General features: G+C 42.4%; 1 protein-coding gene across 1 annotated transcript; it reads right to left on the reverse strand.

The window, feature by feature from the left end:
• Positions 1-636: 636 nt before the first annotated feature.
• Positions 637-17,050, reverse strand: c9orf72 (C9orf72-SMCR8 complex subunit). The gene is made up of 10 exons (XM_030116479.1): positions 16,875-17,050; positions 14,923-15,383; positions 13,173-13,268; positions 12,522-12,586; positions 10,744-10,816; positions 9,994-10,110; positions 6,937-7,169; positions 6,774-6,831; positions 4,854-4,963; positions 637-1,758 (listed from the first exon to the last, which is right to left on the reverse strand). Exons 2-10 carry the CDS (start codon positions 15,367-15,369, stop codon positions 1,572-1,574), a joined length of 1,386 nt encoding a protein of 461 aa, XP_029972339.1. The 5' UTR covers positions 15,370-15,383; positions 16,875-17,050; the 3' UTR covers positions 637-1,571.
• Positions 17,051-18,266: the final 1,216 nt, after the last annotated feature.

The following is an 18,266-nucleotide window of genomic DNA, read 5'->3' on the forward strand; positions in this document are numbered from 1 at the left end:
GCATTTATAACCTGCGTAATTTAGACTTTTGGATTCCGGAAGATTCTGAAACTAAGCATGAAAACTTTTTTTGTTTTTTTAAACTACTGTTTCAAAATGAGGAAAATTCCAAGTGACTTGAATACATGTATGGAAACTTTTAAAATGCTGCACGAGCATTTTCATCTCACCTCTGTGCACACATATCGACAGCCTTAAGAGGTTCTAAGAATCATGACAGCAGACCGAAACTAGACACGCCTGTCTGAAAATAATGTGTATGCATATGCATTGATGGTTGACAGGAAGCATCTGTTTGTGTTTGGGGTGAAACAGCCCCCACCTTCGTGCTTAAATACCCCACGGTCTTGTGTGGGACAGTGCCCTGGAGCTTCAATAAATTACCAGAAAAGACATTTTCTCTCAGAATTCTTATTCCAGGATAAATTTTTCACAACAATGCACTCAGTAATTTTACAGAATTGAAAGACTTGACCCAAAAACGGTGATCTTGTGAGTTTAGAGTGAAGGCAAATAAAGCAAGTTCAGGGAAAATTTATAGTAAGCACACACACCTCATCAGAGAACTGCTTAACTATTCATTCCTATGCAGATGACTTTGATCAAGTTTGAAGGAGTTGAAGACGTCATAAAAGATGAGAGATTTGTCATTTATTATTCACTGAGTTGTCTGCACAAGCTGAGGTACAATCAAGAAAAAAAAAAAACCCCAAAAAAAACAGATGATCCATGTAGTGAAAATGCAGCAGAGAATATCTGTAATCAGCATGGGCGTATCTCAAAGTGCAAAAAAAAAGCATTCAAGACCGTAAATATAACACAAATGTCACCATATTACAATGACACATAAATAAGATTGGTTGGCTTTAAGACTGCTGCAAATTTATGTTTGCTGTAAAGCCGGGTAATCCTTCCTGCAAATAACTTGGCTGTTGCTGAGGGAGGAGGAACAAAATCCATTTTACACACAACTGGGTAAATGGATTTAATGATGGCACTCTGTCAGCGCCGCACACGGATCTGCTCCGTCAGGAAATTTCATTTACAGTGGTTTTGTCTCCTCAATGATTACTCACAACCTTTTGGCCACATTCGGCAAACGCCTTCATTAACTGAACTGAAATTCAAAGTTCAAAAGGTGCAGAGGTCCAGCCGAGGTGGTTGTATGAATCTGGCAGCACAGACACCAACAAGTCGGGGATTAATAAATACCTTTTTAAATTATATCACGGATGTCCTGGTGGGGACCTCAGCCAATTTTAACACCATGAATTAATACAGATCCTCTATTAACAGAAGGCAAAGAATACATGAATAATTTATCCAGCCGAGAATCAGTCTTCGAAAAACATTATACTCACACGAGGCTTACAGATGACCGAGATGATATATCAAATGCTGAACTCGAATGGCTCATAACAGCAGTGAAACCCATGCTTTGAAATCACACTTCACGTCAAGACGCACCAGGAAGACAAACAGTTCTGTCAATTTCAGCAAAGGGTAGAGAAACACTTGCGTTGGCAGCCAGACCTTTATATTAAAAACAACAGTACGGAGCGTGCGGCCGTTCAGAAACTCATGAGCGCGTCCCGCTCCTGCATGCTGGTGTAGAACGGCTTCCCGAACACGAAGGAGTGGAGCCCCGCCCTCAGCTTCTCGGCGAAGGCCATGACGATGTTCAGGTCCCCCTCGTCCCTCAGATCCAGGTCCGTCTTCAAGCTGCGCAGCGATTTGAACGGCTTCTTCCCTTTTTGCCTGTCAAAGACACGGACAGAGAAACGGACACGTCGGGTTACGCCCGCAACCAATAACAGCCTCGAAACCTCCGGGTCAGAGCACCTGTGTTATTAGCATTTCGCCTGGTTGCAGCTGTGCACAGGAGCACGGCGCCACCATGAATTATGTATGCTGCTGGGGGACGGCAACTGAGCATAAACAATCTTGTCGAGGCACCTGTAAAATAGCGCGCCCTTTGACCTCTGCCTGTCGGCGGCACCGTAAACAAGACGGCTTTTATGCTTTCGCACGCGTTCACGAATAATGGCTTTTGCTCGTCCAGTTACAGACGTCTCCGGAGTGAGATACGTCGGGGCCGTCGCTCGGCGGCGGGATTGGGATTATTTCTGACGGGAGAACAGGCAAACAATCAGAGGAATGATTTGTCGAAGTGACGAGTGGCGGGAAGGTCGGTTCGCCGCTGCTGGGCACAGACGGAGATGAGTCGAGCCCAGATGGAGCGATGACCGGGGTCACCACGGGGGAGGGCGGCATGACAAGTTTCAACTGAGACACGGTGGATTGCAGAGCCCTCCGATGAATTGAAGGGAGCCGAGGACAAAGTTTCCTGGAGCTGAGCCAGAAAACTAGAACCCGCTGGGAGCAAAGTGTGATTGGAAGCACAACTGTCTATTTTGTTTTCTTTCAGGGAACTGAACCCATTTGGAGTAATTCAATAGATCTGGGAGATGGAGGGAAAAAAAACAGAGACACGTGTTGCCTGGATTAGAAACACATTATTGTAAAACGTCATGTGAGGCCACCGAAGGCCATCTTACTCCCTTTTCTGCCAAACGGCTGTAGATATACAAGCGTTTCTTGCCAAGGATAAAACAGCACACACGTGGTTTAGATAACGATGATGACGAAGCAAACACTATTTCTGGTCTTGAGGTGAGCTGGAGGGATCAAGGAAGTCTGTGTGACATATATATATATTTACTTTCCGAGTACATGGGGGGAGCTGCCATTACAGGATAAAGGATTCATTATCTTGAAAAGGAATTCAAAGAGCTTCTTCCTCCAAAAATGCACAAATCAAATGGATTTCTTCTTGACAAAAACATGCCTCTCCTGAACAAGACCGGAATTGCTTTTTTGTGGCTTGATAAATAAATAAATGTTCATGAACAAACAAAAAAATTTTTTATGCTGGTTGTTTACACTGATTTGAAAGGGGAAGGTGTTAAAGTGTTTAGAATGAGGAGCTATCAGGAGAATCGGTGACCTCGTCTATATTTTCAGATGTTTTGGCTTTTATCCGTCAAATGAGAAATATATATTAACATGATTTGAAGAATTGTCAAATCACACTTGGCAGAGTTACAATCAAGAGGAATGTCATCTTTCACCAAAAGAAATCCTTGAACCATCTTTGAAGTAGTTCCCTGATATTTTCCACCGATGGGCGCGAACGCTGAGGTGGAAAACAGAGCGAGCGCTCCCAACAATCTGTACGATCATCAAGTGAAAGGGGGTCTTGGAATTCAAACCTTGTTTTCAACACATGATGAGAGGTTCTGACTCATCTTTGAGAATGTTGTTTTACAATTGCAGAAAACAGATTGCTTCTGTTTTTCTTTTTCCCCAAGCGGCAGCATGACATGGCACCAAACAGTGAGATCATGAAAACAGATTGCTGATGACAGTGTTGCAACTACATAAACTACATTAGTCTTACAGTTGAAGACAAAAAAAAAAAAAAACCTGTCGGAACATCATAGAAGATTTAAATACAAATGGAAGATGTAAAAAAAAAAAAAAAAATCTTACAATGTAATAATTTAAGATGTTTTCACTGAACACCAGCAATAAGCTGAATAATCTGTATATTGATCAGGTAAACCTACTGTAGCAGCCTCTGTATTACTGTGGACAGATCCTGCAGGTCACTAAAATGAGTTCTCGGTCTTATGGATCCGTTGAGAAAAGCCTCCCAGTCATACTCGTGTGCCTGTTCAGACCAGTGTGAAGGATGACTCATCTGATCAGGAGTTTAGTTTCCTGGTGCCTCCATTCTTTGCTCTCCTCCTCCTGTAAAAAGTTACCGTGCCCGGTCCCCTCGCCTCCTTGCGTTCCACTCTGGCTGTTCCTTGACGCGCCTCCCTTCATCTTGATTTAGGCATTTGCAGTGAGCTGAATCCCGGCTGTCCCTATTTCTGTGCGACTCAATTTACGATGGCAGGGGAAGGGATGCTCCACTTCCTTTAGATTGCTCCATATGGGTATATACTCACCCCGCACTTCCTCGTTCTAACCTCTCTATCGATTAGCGACGCGTCCCAACAACATCATAAAATTATGAATATTAATCACAGTGATGTACGAAGGAATTTATTTAGTGATAGTGAAATTCTTTAGAAACGTAGGGAGGTTTTTCTTTTGATATCCGTAGGTGAGCATGTCAGACTGTGGTCTTTTTGGCGTTGACATGTTCTCCTGGTGTGTGGGGTTTTCTTGGGTTACGCCCATTTCCTCCCACTAGTCCAAAGACACGCTTGAGTTTAATTAGCCCGCTGGGATTGGCTGCAGCACCTCAGAGCCTTAAGCTGAAGCAAAGTGTACAGATGAATGAACTGAACTGAAATTGTTAAATCTACTACGATTACGTCTTTGTATTTTGTACCTAAAATAAAATAACTGTGATCCTCTGTGGCTTCAATGAGGATGTTGATGCATCAGGACTAATAACTGAAGTTTTTTAGTGTTTAATTTCTTTCAGAAAACTGTTGAATCCTTCAAAATTGTCACAGTTTTATAGTCATGTAGTCCTTCTGCGCTTGCTGTTCTCTCTCCATCCCTCCACAGTAAACACACAGAGATGCAGAAAACATTGGTACAGCTATTTAACTACCAGGTTTCCAGAGGGCCTCTGTTTGTCTCCACTGGGAAGGCGGGCTGTAGGGCGACGTGGGGATCAAATCGAGGTCAGCCGCGATGGCGTACCGTCACGGTAAACACAACCACAGAAAACAAGTCAATTAACAACCCGTACCGTTCGGCTGTAGTGGCCCGCAGCCACGCGTTAGTCCCTCAGTTACTTGGATTAAAGTGTTATTAGTAACAGCCCTTACGTTTCGTCCTCGATGTACTTGAGCAGCGTGAGGGCCTTCCTGTGGAGCAGCAGCAGGAACTGGGCCAGATAGGTGCTCCGCAGGGACAGGCCCGGCTTCAGCATGAACACCTGGGTAAGACACAGGATGTCAATTAGTAGTCTGGGCTGTGGCTTTACTGAGGGGGAAAGAAGTGGGAGTGGGGGAGAGGAGGAATAATACACCCCCCCCCCATTCCTCCTTTGTGCTAACCTTGAGGAAAAGAAAAAAAAAAACCACACACACACACACACACACTGCTTGTTGCTGTTGTGAGGAAAACTTGCAACCTCAACTCTGAGACTTGTTTCATGGAAACCAACAGCGGGTCGCACCTGGGGAATAAATTCTAATGTTCCCTGTCTGTGGCCTCTGGAGATTACTTCAGTCACATGGGAACAAGTATTTGAAGTATTTGCTGCGGAGCCAGAAACAAATCTCAGCCAGTGTTCAGCAGCAAGGTACCTCAAACTAAATATGACAAGAAATTGACTTGTTCCGCCTTGAGAACCTTACACAGCGCTGTCAAAAAAAAAAGAAAAAAATGAAAAAAAAAAATCAAGTTTGCTTTAATTATGATAAAAACAAGTCCCAACTGGCTCTCTGTTACAACACATTACCAAGCAAACCAAGAATGAAATCCAAGTGGAAAACCCACACAGACAGACCTGGAAAGGGGCTTTCCTGGATACACTGCGTCAAACATCAGCTTCTGCTGTCATTTTATCTGCTGCTTGAAGTTCAAATGTGAAACCACATGCAGCGATGTGAGACACAAACAGCACACAGCGTGCAGAACGAAGCTGGTAATGAACTCAATGACCATCACCTACGTGTGCGTGTGTGTGTGTGTGTGTGTGGCCAGCCAGGGGAAAGGTTGCCATGGTAATAGATAAGACTTCAGTCAGATTTGGCTGCTCTCACATCTTAAACTGCTCGTACTTCTAGGATGGATGAGAGTGGATGATTATATCAGTGGTATGGACAGAAAAGATGATATCGAAGGTGGGCAAAAAGAGATTGATAGATGGAGTAAATGGATCGGTCGACAGTCTGCAGTTTGATGGGTTCGTGAGTTGAACGGATGGCTGTGTGATAAGAATGGCTCAGCAGGTGCTCCGGTGGATAAATGGATGGTGGCAGTGACAGACAGATGGTTAGTTTTGGATCGAATGGTATGAATGGACGGATGGATGGATGGATAATGGGTCAGAAGAGTGGGACGAATGGACAATAGATTGATGGATGTTCACTGGGTGGATAAGTTAGTAGGATAAAAGAATGGATGGATGGATGAGTGGGGGACAGATGAATAAAGAGCTCAGGGGGATGGAAGTATGAAAAGACTGGTGGGCATCTGGTGGAATAAATGAATGAAAGCGTTAGCAGGTTTTGATGTAGTGTGTATAGGTGACTTTCATTGGAGAATTCTTTTGGAATAAACCCAACCAAAATCATAAATTCCAAACATGAAATACTCCAGCTTCAGAAATACCTCAACTTAGGAATCCAATAATATTTTAAGTTGCAAAAATGTCTGTAATGACTCACAAGTAACTAAAAGGCCATCCATTTCTGTTGTAAGCACACTAAGACGGCCATAAATTAAAATTATGACAATTAGAGATATGCACCTCCCACAAAACTGCTACAAACTAATTTTAAACACGATACATTTCCCAGTCTAACAACTGAGTGACTGCCAAAATGTGATCAAAAAGACACAAATTATTTCTGATATTAATGAGATATTAATAGAGTGGCATCTCATATGGGTTGCAGTCATTCCATCATAAAGTGGGAGCAAATAAAAACAGAAAGATAATAAGAACAGTTTCTTGCTTCTTGATGGAAGTTGCAGAAAAAAATATTCCATCTGAAGCGTTGGCATATTCTTCTCACCTCATCAATAAATGACTTCACCAGAGTGTCTTTATGTGGGACATCTTGAAATAAATTCCTAAAGAAAAAGAGAGTGTTTTGGGTTATTAAGTGTGAGATTTTTTTTTTAATCAAAAGCCAGAAGTCATTACTCAAAGACACGACGGATCTGAGCGTGGCTTACAGGTCCAGTGTTGTCTCGTCTGTGTGAATGACCGTCTCCGGCGGGATGTCCTCCTCGCTGTCCGTTTTCCACAGCGCGTTCAGCTCCGACCGCATGTAGCGCCGCTGGTTGAACGTGTGCTCGTGGCAGGGCGGCATCTGCTGGACCGTGTTGATGTCCACGTCGATGTGTGTGGTGGGGTAGGGGGAGTAGAGCACTTGGCGGAACGGCAGGGCGAAGCTGCCCATGGAGTCCTGGGAAAGAGGGCGGAAGCAGGGACGCCGATGATGTGTCCGTGCGAAACCTTATTTCTCTCCCTGGGTCAGTGGAATCTGGTTTAGTGGAGCTAATCTTGTCATATGTGATGCAAATATCTATAAGCAGAGCCTCAGCGAGCCAGCATGTGCCACACTGACCTCTTCAACTGAACCAACAAGCTTCCCGCTGATATTCATGTTGTTTTCAGTCTGTTCCTGTTGTCAAAATGAGCCATCTGCCTCGCAAAGAAAACTCGCTTCTATACTTGACCGCAATGTGCCTCCCGAGTCACATGCACCCGGAGCAGAACTTCTCATAATCAGCACGTCGCACACACTCTTGAGGTACTGAAGGCTGCGACTACAGAAGGCCAGTGAACAAAAAAGGGGTTTGAAGTCTGTGATCTTCATCTCCAAACTCCGATTGATGTCTCGTGTTTATATGCACCGCTCTGAATCTAAAAGTTCCAAAGTGAACGGGGAAATGCAGCCCGTCTTTGTATGCTCTCTGGAGCATTTGTACCGAGAAACAACAGTGAGGACAGAGGAATCTGAGACCACATCAAAAAGTCTGATGTTTCATGTAAAGTTGGGAAATGCCACAAACTTTGAAGATCCAGAAACTTAAAAAAAAAAAGGAACAAAGTTCTAACAGAAAATGGATGTTGCACATTTTAAGTCAGCAATTACACTGGAGCTAATGAGCGACATCTATCATTTCACCTGCTTTGTGCAAAGATCAGACTTTCCAGTTGGATCACTGAACCGGCGATCACATCATACTCCAGAGCATTCGATGGACTCATCAGAGGCTTGTTCAAGTCAATCAGCTCACAGACACACAACATATAGTGAACTGCCAGCTTACAAGCAACACGTGGCCCCGGTCTGTTGTCTTGTGTCCAGAGAGACGGCTTTAAAAAATGATGAAGCGATGGAGGAAAGCCATTCAAAGTCAATTACTACTCGAATATTTCCAAACCAAATCCACTTTAAGGTAGAAATGTTGCAACACTTTTTTATGGTTCAACAGTATGTTAAGGAATCATTTTTGGAACAAATCTTATTTGAGGTGTTGACATGGCCTTCATATTTCACATATTTTAGTCAAAAACGAGTATCTGTGGGATGTGCTGAAAAACAGACCCATACCTTAATGAGTCAGAGCTGTTTTGCCAGCGAAAAAAGGCAAAACGCATTGTTAGGCAGAAGGTCATAGAGTAACAGCGGAATGCTGTGAAGGTGTGGCGGAGCTTTGCTCCCATTACGTCTGTACTGACTGGCCTTCATTCGGATCAGGAAGCAGCAGCAAGTTGTTCTTCAGAGATGTATTTAACCCGCTGGATTGATTTTTCTCTACAGTTGCATGACCTCGGGCCTATTCAGCAGCAACGGAGCCTTTTTAGAGTCAAACACTCCAACATAACAAGGAACTACTATTTAACTGCTAAGATAAACCCTTTATAGATTTTCAAGCTGATGTTACTGTGTAATTATATTCACAATATTCTCTATCTTTCCCAGAAATAGACACAAATGAGAAAAACCCAGCAACTCAGACAGCTGTGAAAACGTTTCTCTTGATTAACTTTGTGGTGAATTAATTCATTAAGTTATCAAACTTAGAAACATACTGTCTTACTGGACTTCCCTTTATGATCGGTTTCTCTCTCCAGATGAATTAATCTGGTTAAACACTGTTTCAATAATTCAAGTCGAACTCAAGTATGACAAACCATGCGAGCGTATGAGAGAGGTCATGACTCAAAAACAAGCATTAACTCGCTGGAGTGCAGCTGCAGCAGGTGGAGAACTGTTTCGGTGTAATATTCTTTGAGGTGAGCTGAGATGTTGTTGTGACATTGAGGTTGTTGCTTTGCCAACACATTGACATTGAAAATCTTGAATACACCAAATTAAATTTACAGATATAAAGACGTTTATAGCGTCTTTCTTTCTTCTCTCTTCAGGGGTCATCCACCTCCATCTCACTCGATTATCTCCTGTTCCACAAAGCATCTTAATCTTCACTGTGTCCACGAATCTGCACTGAAGTCTTACTCTTCTCCTCCTGCTTGACAACCACATCTCCAACATCCTTTGTCTCATTATATTCACTGTGCCTCCTCAGCAGGTCCTCCAGTCATCACAACCTGGCTTCTCTAGCGTTATCTCTGAACTGCTCAACCTTACGCCTCTGGTCTGTTCGTTTTTAATCCTTTTAATCCATCCTAGTCATTCCCAATGAAAGTCTTCATTACTTCACTCCTGCGACCTCCAGCTCGGCTTCTGGAGTGCCGCTGTCTCCAAACTGTCATCGCAAGTCTCAGAACTGCCTTTTTTTTTTTTAAACACCAACTGCTGTCTTTCTGTCACATATCAGTCCACCCACTCCATCCTGCTTACACTCTCTTCTTCACCTTTTTTTTTTTTAGCACTGTATCGATCGGGATTGTTGACTCCAGGTACTTGAACTCATCCGGCTTCACTGCCTCTACTTCAATCTTCACAGACGTAGAACTAGTAAATCACTGATGGCCAAAATGAACAAATAACTCTTTATGGTGGTGGCATTTCACTGCGAATAGGCCTTCTGGAAGACAGAGTTCCATCTTTGTGGCAGTTTCCTATCTCTGGCGTAGCTGTTAGGAGAACATATGGGTACTTAAATAGATCTGAATTCGACACAGATTGAAAACAATCTTGCAAACAAAATATCTTTGTCTGAAAAAGAAATCAGGTCACTGGAAACATGAAAAAGGCAAACAAAATACAACAAAAAGCAGGTTCTTTGACTCTGGTATGAGTAGCCGGTGGTTACCTTGAGCAGACCCTGGACGAACAGGCCGGTGTCGTATTTGAAGGAGGAGTCGGCCCTGCACAGGCGGGAGCACTTCCTCTCAGCTGGAGTCAGGAAGAGGCACAGAGTTCGCACAATCTGCAAGAAAACCCCCCGTTTCATCCATCAGCCGCTTGGCGACAATTAGTCAGGCTTTGTTTCCTACCAAAAAATCCTCTAAACTCCTATCAGTGCTGTAAATGCCTGTGCAAATGTAGATAATGAGGTTGTTTTGAGACTTCATTTCAGGGGTTGGGGTTCATCCACACTGTCAGCAGAAAGTTGATTTAACAAGCAGCATCTCAGCACTAAACTTACCAAAGAAGCCGCATGTTGGTTAAAGTCCTTAATGTGACACTGAGCTCAGGGCGAGTTGTTAAGTACAAAAATCTCTTCATTTAATTGGTGCTCAATTCAGGCCTCCAGCCAATGAAACTCCAAATTAATGCTGTGTGTGCATTTGATATTCACCGAGAAAAACTGCAGCCTTTTCATGCTGTAGATCTCAGCTTATGGAGTTTTTACCTCAGGTATGGAGCCCAACTAGCTTCATTTTTATTTATTTTTTTTTCCATATTTCTTCTGCGACTGTGCTGCCAAGATCAGACTGACTCTGAAAAATAAAACTAATGCGCAAGCGGGGCTCATTAAACCCAAACAGCTCGACCACACTCCTAATGTATAATTTTCGACTCGTGTACGTGTATACTACAGATGTGTCTGTGGACTCACCTTATTTACTTTCTCTGGGTTGCTTCCGATCACTACTGAACAGCCGCACGTCTGCAGATGAGAGCTGATCGCCCTGAACCACACAGAGGAGGACATGCAAATTAGAGCTGATTAGCTTCATTAGCGCTGCTCTGATTACTACTGACTGCTTTTAAGAAGCACGACTGAGACGGAGGAGCCGTGTCTGAGAAGCATTTCTGAGGCTTTACAGTGAAGGTGACGGCAGCTCTGTGATCCTTAAGTTTCTAATTTGACTCCTTTTTTTTACCCCCGCCTACTACCACTCCAGTGACTTTCAGGATATATTTGAAAAAAATTAAAAAAAACCTTTATTCCATTCATTTGTGCAGCTTTATAAGCTTGCCAATGCCAGGCAGTGAGTGCCCATAATTTGACACGAGCTACATTATCTTGTCAACCAATGCTGTACAAACATTGGAAACCTGATCCAAACAGAGCATTCACAGCAAACCTCAGGTTAAATCAATGCAGTGCACATGTTTTTTTTTGTTTTTTTTTTAATACTTCAATCATATACAGAGATGCTGCTGCTTGTATGTTGTTTTTATGTATTTCTCCTCCAGTCAATTCATTTGATTGATGCATTTAACTTTAAAATGTTATACATAAAGTATGATAAAATTATTGCACAAAATTAGCCTAGGTTTTCAACCACATGCCACTGCTTTAAATAAATCATATGTAAGGTTGGGTTTTTATTTAACATGTCATTCATGATTTAATCAGACAGTGTGAATCAATATTAGTTTTACAGATATTTATGAGGAGAAATTACCCTAATGTAGAGACTTTTCAAGCTAGAAAATGTGTGTAACATTGTCTTATATTTTGCTTCTCAAAATATTCATCATGTGCATGAATCTTTTTACACCGGTCCGGCTATAAAGGAAATACGCCCAATATACTGTATCAATGATAGACATATACAAATTAGATGTTTACTTCTGTTTACTGTTTATTTCTGAATGATTTACAAAAATCAATTCAGCATTAATCTTAATAAATCAAAAGTGAGAGCAAAAATAATTCAGAAAGTGCCAGATCAATGTAAATAAATATCATAAAGCCCCACATCGGAGAAGGCTCTTCTGGTCAGGGCAGCAAAACGTTGACTTATTTTACAGACAGGTGATTGCTGTCAGCCACGGTTGTCTCACAACTCTGGTAAAAATAAAAATCTGACCACAGTGCAGACTTCGTTCTCACAGAAGAGAATAATTTATGGCGACCGGCCTCCTCCCTGAGCCAGAACAAACACATGCTGTATACAGCCTTCGGGGAACTGATTAATCGTTGGCTGATGCAAGACATCATTTACTGGGTTTTTTCAAAGCGCTGCAATCAAACACAGTTTTCATGGTAATTAGAAATATAAACTGCAGCAGTAATCAATGAAAAACAAAATGCTTCATTGGGCATTTCAAAACCTAAATGTAGGATTAGTTTAAAGATGTATATGGACATAAAATATAAACAATTAATCTGTTCATTGGTCATGAACAGAATAAATGTCCCATCCACTGAAATAACATACAGCATTTACATTCTTTATCAAAAATTCCGATGATGCTAAGATGATAGTGATGCCGGACCTTCCTGACACTCGATGCTTACAGGCGATCGACCCGTCGTTCTTGCTCTGGAGAAAACTTTGGCTACGTCGAGAGCTATTAATCATCGTTTGAAGGTTGATGGGTGTTAAACGGGCGCTGTTCGTCATCTGTCTCCGTTCGACTATGTGCGGGTTGCTTACTTACGTGTGGAGGAAGTCCCCGTGGCAGCTGTCCCCGATGTCGTCGTCATTTAGCACCGTGTCTTTTATCTGCACAGCAGGGGGGGGAATAAATGAGGAAGTTTAGAAAAGTGGTTTAAAACAAAAGAGTAAAAGTGCTGACGGGCACATTCTCCGATGAAAAAAGGGTGCAAATAATAGAAATGACAATGAAAGATTCTGTGGAGCAGCTTTGTGTTTCTGCATTTGCATATTAGAAGGAAACAAATGTGTTGAATCACACTGGGTGGTAATCTAGGCACAGACAGAACCTGCCTCTGTAAAAACCTCTTGGAAACAGACCAAAGATGAAATTTTCAAAACAGTAGACGAAATGAAGTTTATATGTAAGCTGTAATTGAAAAATTCTTTCGGATCCAGCTAATGTGATGCTGAGACGACACGTAATCCACTCTGTTTTCATTCTGCCATGTCTGAAGGCCGTTGGATCAGGAATGGAAATGATAACAAAGACAAACAGGAACTTTTTGTAATAGTGAATGACAGTATCTTTCACTGCGCCGCTGCTGGTATTCACAAAAACACAACTGATGTTCCTCCTTTTCATTTCCTTTCCGATCCGCCGCTGTCACATGGAACAAAACCTATTTGCGGTGTTGTTTGTGCGTTTGCTTACATCTACATCTTCAGGCACGCTGTGAGTCTTCATCGAGGCCAGCAGCTTCATGATGAGGACGATCTCCACGCTCAGTATTGAGATGATATTGTTTCCCTGGAGGGAAAAATAACAGATACACTTTAAGCAAGGTGATGGAGGTGAGGAGACCAATGAGGAGATTCTGATGTATCCGTGTACTGCTTAATGGTTCTTTATTACTAACAGATGAAAAATTCTTTCAAAGCTGCCCAAGTCATCATTTGCCTGATAAAAGCTGTGTGTTTCAGCTCTGTCTCACGTTCTCCTGGTTTAAAACTGTGAAGAAGATATTTTTTTCAAATGATGAGTCTGCCAACATACTGAATTGAGTGTGTAATTTGACACCAGCCTCATTTTCTCAGGCGCTACTTTACCTGGAATACACTGTGTTCACACAAAAACTGATAAACACACAACTGACTTTCTAATCTTCACAAATACAAGCTCTTCCATCCTTTTGGGTGACCTGCGCCAGCACCAAGTTTGTGCTTAATATTCCATTCAGAACACAAAAAATACAGCATAATGAAACAATGTGAGGGGATCAATGCTGGAATTCTCCTTTTTTTTTTGCCCCACCCCACACACAGCTACTGCAGTCCAGATGAGATGTTACAGCCATGCTCCAGGTCACAGCATCATTTTCCACCTGACATAACAGGCTCACTTTAAGCTTGACTCATTTGAGGGCATGTCTGCTTCAATGGAGGCTTGCGACTGTTGGCTTCAACTCCTGATGCGAGGAAAGTGTCACCGTCTACATGGCAACCAGCTCGTTTCCATGAAAAGACATGCCTGTGGCACAAGAAATGACGGTGTATGTCTGACCCAGAGTCAGAGCGAAATGTAGAACCAGAGGCTTTAAGGCACTGTCATACAGAAACTGATCACCAAATAAAAACAAAGAGCTCAATATTACTCAACCTCAAGTTAGCCAATGGGCAACATTAGAGAAAAGATGAGTAATGATGGACAGAAATACTCTTGAACTCAAGATTAGTTCCACACCCCTGGTGTCTAGAGAACCACATTATGTCCCCTTTAAAGCAGGATTTACTTCTGAGGTTGAGAAAATATAGCATTATGAGGACAACGGAGCCTTGAGAATTGTCAATGCTGGATGATTAATATCAGTTCTAGAAATCAAGAATCTCACATGTAGCTACAGCATGAGTCTCCCACGCAGTGTGTCAAACACAAACACCGCAAGCGCGTTGGGCTAAATAAAACCTATATTTTGCCATTTCAAAGTGGGGAAAAAAAAGGGATGTGATTCAGAAAACAAAACAATTATAAACATCCTTGTTCTTCTGCGGTGGTATTTGCTGTGGCGATACTGTTTTTCATTAGGAGTCGTGCGTCATGTTATTCTGCTCTGTTCCAGTTATTACCTGCTCACCAGCTTTCTCTGTCGGAGACCTCAGACCTAATTAGTCGACTTACTCCTCTGTGCTCGGGAATGGCAACTTTATTATTCTGCTAATGCTGCCGCAATCCCAAATGGGCAAAACAAATGTGATAGATCACTTAATATCCTTTTAAAATCAAGAACTAGGGCACAATCAGGTTTCAAAGAAGGCTTTATGGGTGCGTGTGTGTGCATGTGTGTGTGTGTGTGTGTGTGTGTGTGGTGGGGGGGGGGGGGGGGGGGGGGTGTATTTGCCTGCTCCTGTGTGAATATGAAGTCAGGGAGTGAGAGGTCAGGGGATGAGTGCGAATAGCAAGGTACCTTCTGCATCCAAATGCGTCCCTTGCGGATAATGTGCTTCAGCCTCTCCACGCAGATGGTGTGCAGGGGCAAGTAGAAGGCCAGCTCTGTCTGAGGTAGTATAATTGACAAGGCACATGTGTTCTTGTCTCCCTTCAGCTCGCCGTCAAAGATCAGAGATACAATGATGACGCCTTTTTCGGCCAGGACGAAGAACTTCACGTCCACGGCGCCGCACTCGGCACTGCGCAGAATCTCCCCGTTCAGGGTGTGGTTTGCCAAGAAGGTGACTTCTCCATCACTGAGGAACATCGACTGGTCGCCCTTGGGCACCCAGATGTGACGCACTCGCGGGCCGAGTATGTTGTCCCAGTAAGCGAAGGTGGCAGCCAGCAGCGGGCATTCTCCTTCCACTGCTACCTCAGACTTCGCCACAGCGGGAGACTGGGGGGGGCAACCGGAAGACATCGCACCGCTGAACTCTGAAAAGCCCGAGTCAGGCAAAGACAGAGGAATCAAACCTGCTGCTTTGATTGGGAATCTGTTGCTAAACTACAGCTGAATCTACTTTAGAATGAGAAAATGATCATCACTCTACAAACAAGCAGACTTTGAACTGAATGTTAATCACACACAACTACCAGAAGAGTAAAAAAAAAAAAAAAAAAAAAAAAATCTCAAAAACATAAACATCATTGCCTTGAGTATTAACATTTAACACAATTCATATTGATATTGCAACATTCGACAAGACTATTGCATACAGTACATCCGAGTAATACTGTGAAGAAATGATTTTAAGATTTTGGAGGAAGAGCACTTTTACCAAGCTTGAACAACATCGATACGCCATGCTGCAAGGGATAAATGTACATCTAATGTCTGACTTGATTTTATCTTTAACACAATAAAGATTTTATAGATCCATGGGCTATTTAGAGATTTAAAAAAAATCAAAAAGTACTTCTGGAACAAGTTAAGAAGTTTTAAACTTAAGATAACTGGCAAATTTTAAGATACTTTCTTGCAATTCTCACGACTACAATGACGGTCTGGCTCTAAAACCCTTCTTCTATTAGCTACATTGAATTCAGCTACAGCAATGCATATTTTTAACAAAATAGTCCAAAATAAGCCTTTATGATCAACATTTCCTCGAAAAAAAATAATTGAGCTGAGAAAAAAAACCCTCCCTTGACCAACCTTTGAAACACACACACACACACTGCACCAAAGCCTCATTCTTCTTTTATTATTTTCTCAAAATTAGGGTGTTGAGGTCGTCTCTATTGAAAGTTGGTCATAAGTTGCATAATTTGACTTGTTAATCATGTTTCCAATCTTTCTAATGTTTCAACCCACCAACTTGCACTGACATTTAATCCATGTGAAATAAACAAAATGTGCAAGATTGATAGATTATGCAAACAGCACAATCAGAGTGCAATCACAAATTAAAAGTGCAGCACCATGGGTAGATTGCGCAAATCACCCAACAATACGTTGCAAATCCATTATCTACACTTTAGTAGATCAAGACATAGCCGAATTTACCAGCCATACGTGTTTAATTACAGGCTGACATTTTAGTGTTACCAGTTAGAGATGTCTACCAACAGCAGATAGTTTGAATTTAATAAAACATATTTTACAAGCGACTTGGTGTCAGACAATCTCGACACAAACTTCTGCCTGGTGTTTCGGATTAAATGGTTCCCTTGTTAACTGGATACCGACTTCCTTTAGCGTCTTTTGTTGCTGCTCGTGAAAGCGAATGTTAAAAAAAAAAAACCGACCGACCCCCGCGGTTTAACAGCATTCACGATCACGTTTCGAAGCGCCGTACCTTTTATGAGTCTCTATCCTTGTTTTGTGGAAAAGAGCACGTCAATATACTGCTCTATCAGGGTAAATCAGACTAGCATGCTAACGAGCGAACACTGTCAGATGCAAGCATTGATGTCCTGACTTACTTGTTCCTTTTTCTCGGGGAAGATTATTCGCCTCTTCACAGCCTTTTTTTTTTTAAAAGGAGATGATTTTAACTATCACAGAATAACCATCTCATACTCGTACTCATACGTTGTTTCCACAGCGCATAGTTTAATGATAGAGAAGACCCACTTCCAGTTTTGTTTGTGGTGTTCAATTTACTTCCTGGTACGTCAGAGTGACGTCGATGAGTGACGAGTGGTGCAAAGCGCCCTCTCGCGACCGCCACGAGTCAGTGAACAGCAGCGAATCAATGATGTCATATTTTAATTTCATTTACATGGAGCTCGGTCATACAAACGGATGTATCCACCGGCGACACACATTGTGTTTGCCTTTTAATTTCCTCTTCTGGGGATAATGTCACTCCAAATTAATGGGACACCGTATGAGACCCAGACATAGCCTTTTCTCCACCCGCTTTACTTCAATTATGCTGCTCTAAATTGCACCATATCTCCCAGGAGTGACTGTCTGCACACCTCTACCGGGGGAACTACTTTAATAGATGTTAATAATGCTGTGTTTTTTATTTTTCTTGAGGATATTTCTGACATTTTCAGACATCCCTGTTTCTTTTTCTCCCAAAGACTAGACAGAAAATGTCTATAGTCACTCTTCCACAGTGGACATGAAGTGTGGTGAGCAGCCAGCCGTTCTCCATCACAGGAGTTTGGCTGAGTTACTGAAAGGACTACAAATACCTGCACTGTGTATTTATCTCCACACTGTATACACAGTAATTCACTAATATTAGTCCTAATGGTCTCAGCACGATACTAATGGGACGGCTGACGCTGTTGGCTCTAAATGGCTCATCAGCGATTCAGAAAGTGGATTGCTCCTGCAAACAGTCAGCTCTAATTATGTAACACAATTACAATGAAAGCCCCAAATGGTATAGCCACTCATCTAACCACATTTTGGGTACTGTCCTGCCTCAGCGTGAGTAATAGTGTCTGTACACCGGACCACAGGTGGTGTCCGCCCTCGGTCTCTTGCCACTATTTTCAATTTCTTCTGCAGCCTCCTGTGGCCTGTTGCAAGATAAGACTAAGACAGTTTCTGAGTCAAGTAGTAATGGACAGGCTATAGATACCAGACAGCTATCTTCTCCAGGCTTTTCAGGCATAATCCTCAGGTAAACCTCCTCTACATCATACTGTACCTCCCCACAGCTCCCTGCAGCAAACAGTGAGATGAGTTTTGGGCCACAATAGATCGATCGGGCAGGAGATCTGCACTTGTCTGTGTCTCCCTTACAAGCATTAGCTTCCCTTATTGCTCTAATTTGTCTTTTGAGTTATTCTGCATCGAGCAATCCTCTGTACAGCTTACCTGCTGTCCTTCAATGCATTTACAACAGTAGCTTA

Source organism: Salarias fasciatus, chromosome 19, assembly GCF_902148845.1.
Source record: "Salarias fasciatus chromosome 19, fSalaFa1.1, whole genome shotgun sequence".
Classification (NCBI taxonomy): Eukaryota; Metazoa; Chordata; class Actinopteri; order Blenniiformes; family Blenniidae; genus Salarias; species Salarias fasciatus.